The sequence below is a fragment of the Camellia sinensis genome, chromosome 1 (assembly GCF_055761805.1).
Source record: "Camellia sinensis isolate YWXY chromosome 1, ASM5576180v1, whole genome shotgun sequence".
Lineage (NCBI taxonomy): Eukaryota > Viridiplantae > Streptophyta > Magnoliopsida > Ericales > Theaceae > Camellia > Camellia sinensis.
Genome location: NC_138961.1, coordinates 186,575,626 through 186,578,449, shown reverse-complemented (window position 1 = coordinate 186,578,449; position 2,824 = coordinate 186,575,626). Strand labels below are relative to the sequence as shown.

The window sequence follows — 2,824 nt, the reverse complement described above, 5'->3', positions numbered from 1 at the left end:
TCTAGGGCCGAAATCTTTCTCCCTCTCTCTCTAGGAACTCCTTCTCTCTAGATTTGCACTTTCTACACATTTTCCAACGGCCCACGCGAAGTTGATTGAAGAGGTATTCAACAAACTTCATTATTATATAATCATATGAAAACAATTGTAAGGAAATTATCCACAAGCCAAGTCACTTATTTATGCTTTATTGCATCATATTTGCTTAAAGATTAACAAATAATAGATTAATGGGTTCTCTAATGCTCATTTCTCTAGTTGTTGGGCCACCAAAATTGTGCTTGAAGATAGACTACCACCTTCTTGTCCACTTGGAATGCCTTGGTATGAACATCATCAGAAATTTTTGGATTTGACCCGAACACTACATTAGCAACTGTAATGGTTCCGGGATTTTGGCTACTTAGGGCAGCAAGAGCTACTGCATTAGTCTTTCCATTATTAAATTGAAAGTGAATGAGACCTTGTGGGAACACAAAAACATCTCCTAGGTACAAGATCTTTGTGAAGAGACGGTTGTCAGTGTTGGAGGTCACGAAACCAACGTAGAGAGTACCTTCCAAGACCACGATCACTTCAGTTGCACGAGGGTGTGTACGGGGTGGATTGAGGCCATAAAGTGCCATGTCGATGCGAGCTAAGGAAATGCCAAGAGTATTGAGGCCAAGTATTTGCATAACATTTACGGGGGTGACCTTTGACCCAACTGGGTTCGATGTGTTTTGTGGAGTAAGGAGGCTGGAAAAGAAGAATTCATCGGTTGTGGCAAGCTTTGGGTCCTTACAGACTTTGCCATTCACGAACACTGCATGCAAATGAAATGGAGTTGTGCTTCAGTAAGATTGGGTGAAAGAAAGAAAAAGTTATATAAACTAATCAATTTTTAATAATGTTACAGTAATGACATCTAAGAAATTAAAAATTGGTCCTTTAAAAATTAAAACAATTAAAATATTGGAGACCGAAAAGAAACATGTCATGCGGACCAAAAGGGTAATTAACCTTTTTTTTTTTTAAGTTGATGAGTACTTTTTGTTTATAAAATAATGTTTATTTTGATGATGAATATTGACAATGACAGTGAGGGAGACTAATTTAATACATATTTAATACTTTAAATACTGAAATATTGATTTTCAAAATGACACAAAACCCATATTTATGCTACGAAAAGTACAATTAATCAATAAATATATGACTTCAAAATGAAAAACTTACATGGACTATATATACTTCCAATGAAAAAATTGAGGTTTTAATTATCATCAAAATACAATTGCTTTAAATAATCATGAAAATCATATTTCAAAATCTTCGACTTCAAACATTGGAAGGCACAAAGTTGGGAGATAGAGTTGAGCATAAAATATACCAGCAGAGTTATTAATAGCAACACAAAAGTCTTGTAAAGGACTGGGGTCTGAAGCAGAGACAAGTGTGGAAGCCAAGGCCATGATGGCTATGGTTACAAGGATAAAGTGAGTGCCCATTTTTATCACTCAAAAACAAAAAATTGGTTGAAGGTGGAGATAGATATGTAACCATGGAAAGCTCAACTATTTATAGAGATAGAGTAGCTGAATTTTTCATTAAGTATTTCCAATGCTAATGAGACAAGAATTACCAAGTCCACAAAGAGAAAATGCAAGGAGAGCATAGGAAATATTCTTGAAGAAAGAAAATGATTAGTTCAGCAAAATTTCATCACTTGATTCACAATCAAAGATATTTAGATATTATCTCCTTCTACTTCTGTATGTTATGTATTGTAATTTTATCTCAACTTATTAAAATATTTGTTGAAGAGAGAAAAAGATTAAAGTTTTACAATACTTGGATATTCTTTGAGCGATTAGTTTCAACAAGACAAAAATTACTTACATTCTTCAATTAAATTGTGTGTATAGAGTAAGAAATAATAATTCTTATATTCACTACACAGAAATGCCTTTAAAAGAAGAAATAAAGAAGAAAATGTGCATTTTATAACTCACCATAAATGTAACAAAATAATACTCTGTTTATCTTTGTATGTTTTTTATTTAAGAAAATGTGCATTTTACCTGCAATACCAGTGGCTGCCTCAATTTGGAACAACTTTGCGCCCCCAAAAGTGCAATTCTTTGGGTGGTTGGCTTGGCTTGGTAAGGATAAAACCTCTACTTTCCTACATAGAATTGGAATCCTCATGGGAAGTGCAAACTTTGGCTGTGTGTTTTGTCATAATGAGGTTGAAACAGTGGAACATATTCTGCTTTACTGCCCTTTTGTGTGGCTGCTTTAGTTTGACATTATACACTGGTGGAGATAGCAGTGGGTGATACCAAGTTCAGTGCAAGGTCTGTTGCAATGGTGGTCTGGATGTAAAATGCAGAAGCTGGAGAAGAAAATCTGGATGGTTATACCTTTGGCCACTCTTTGGTCCACATGAAAGCATAAAAATGATTGTGATTTTAATGGTTCTCAACCAAAATTTGGAAGTTATGTGTGAATTAGTGAAGATTAGAGTTGTTATGTGGCTTAAAGCATTGCAAATTCAGGTGGACTTTTCTATAAATATTTGGTCTTTGATCGGCCATAGGTGAAGTATTGTATTAGGAATGGAGGTTGAATGTTATGGTTCAAGTCTGGTATTTTGTTTGGTCTTGTCAATTAGGTTTCTATGTTCAAGGCAACAGGGTTATAGGTCTAATTTGACTGGAGTTACTTGTCTGGCTGCTGTGTTGGCATTTGTCTTGTTGGTGTGTCTAGTTCACTGCTCTTTGCTAAGTTTTGTAGAATGACTGAAGGGTTGCTTGTTGCTTTGAAATGATTGGTAAATTTG

The 2,824-nt window shown here is 34.9% G+C and overlaps 1 protein-coding gene across 1 annotated transcript; it reads right to left on the bottom strand.

Annotated features, from left to right (window-relative positions):
• Positions 1 to 254: 254 nt before the first annotated feature.
• LOC114285563 (putative germin-like protein 2-1) lies at positions 255 to 1,490 on the bottom strand. Its single transcript, XM_028228604.2, has 2 exons — positions 1,373 to 1,490; positions 255 to 805 (listed from the first exon to the last, which is right to left on the bottom strand). The coding sequence occupies exons 1-2, from the start codon at positions 1,488 to 1,490 to the stop codon at positions 255 to 257; spliced, it is 669 nt and encodes a 222-aa protein (XP_028084405.2).
• Positions 1,491 to 2,824: the final 1,334 nt, after the last annotated feature.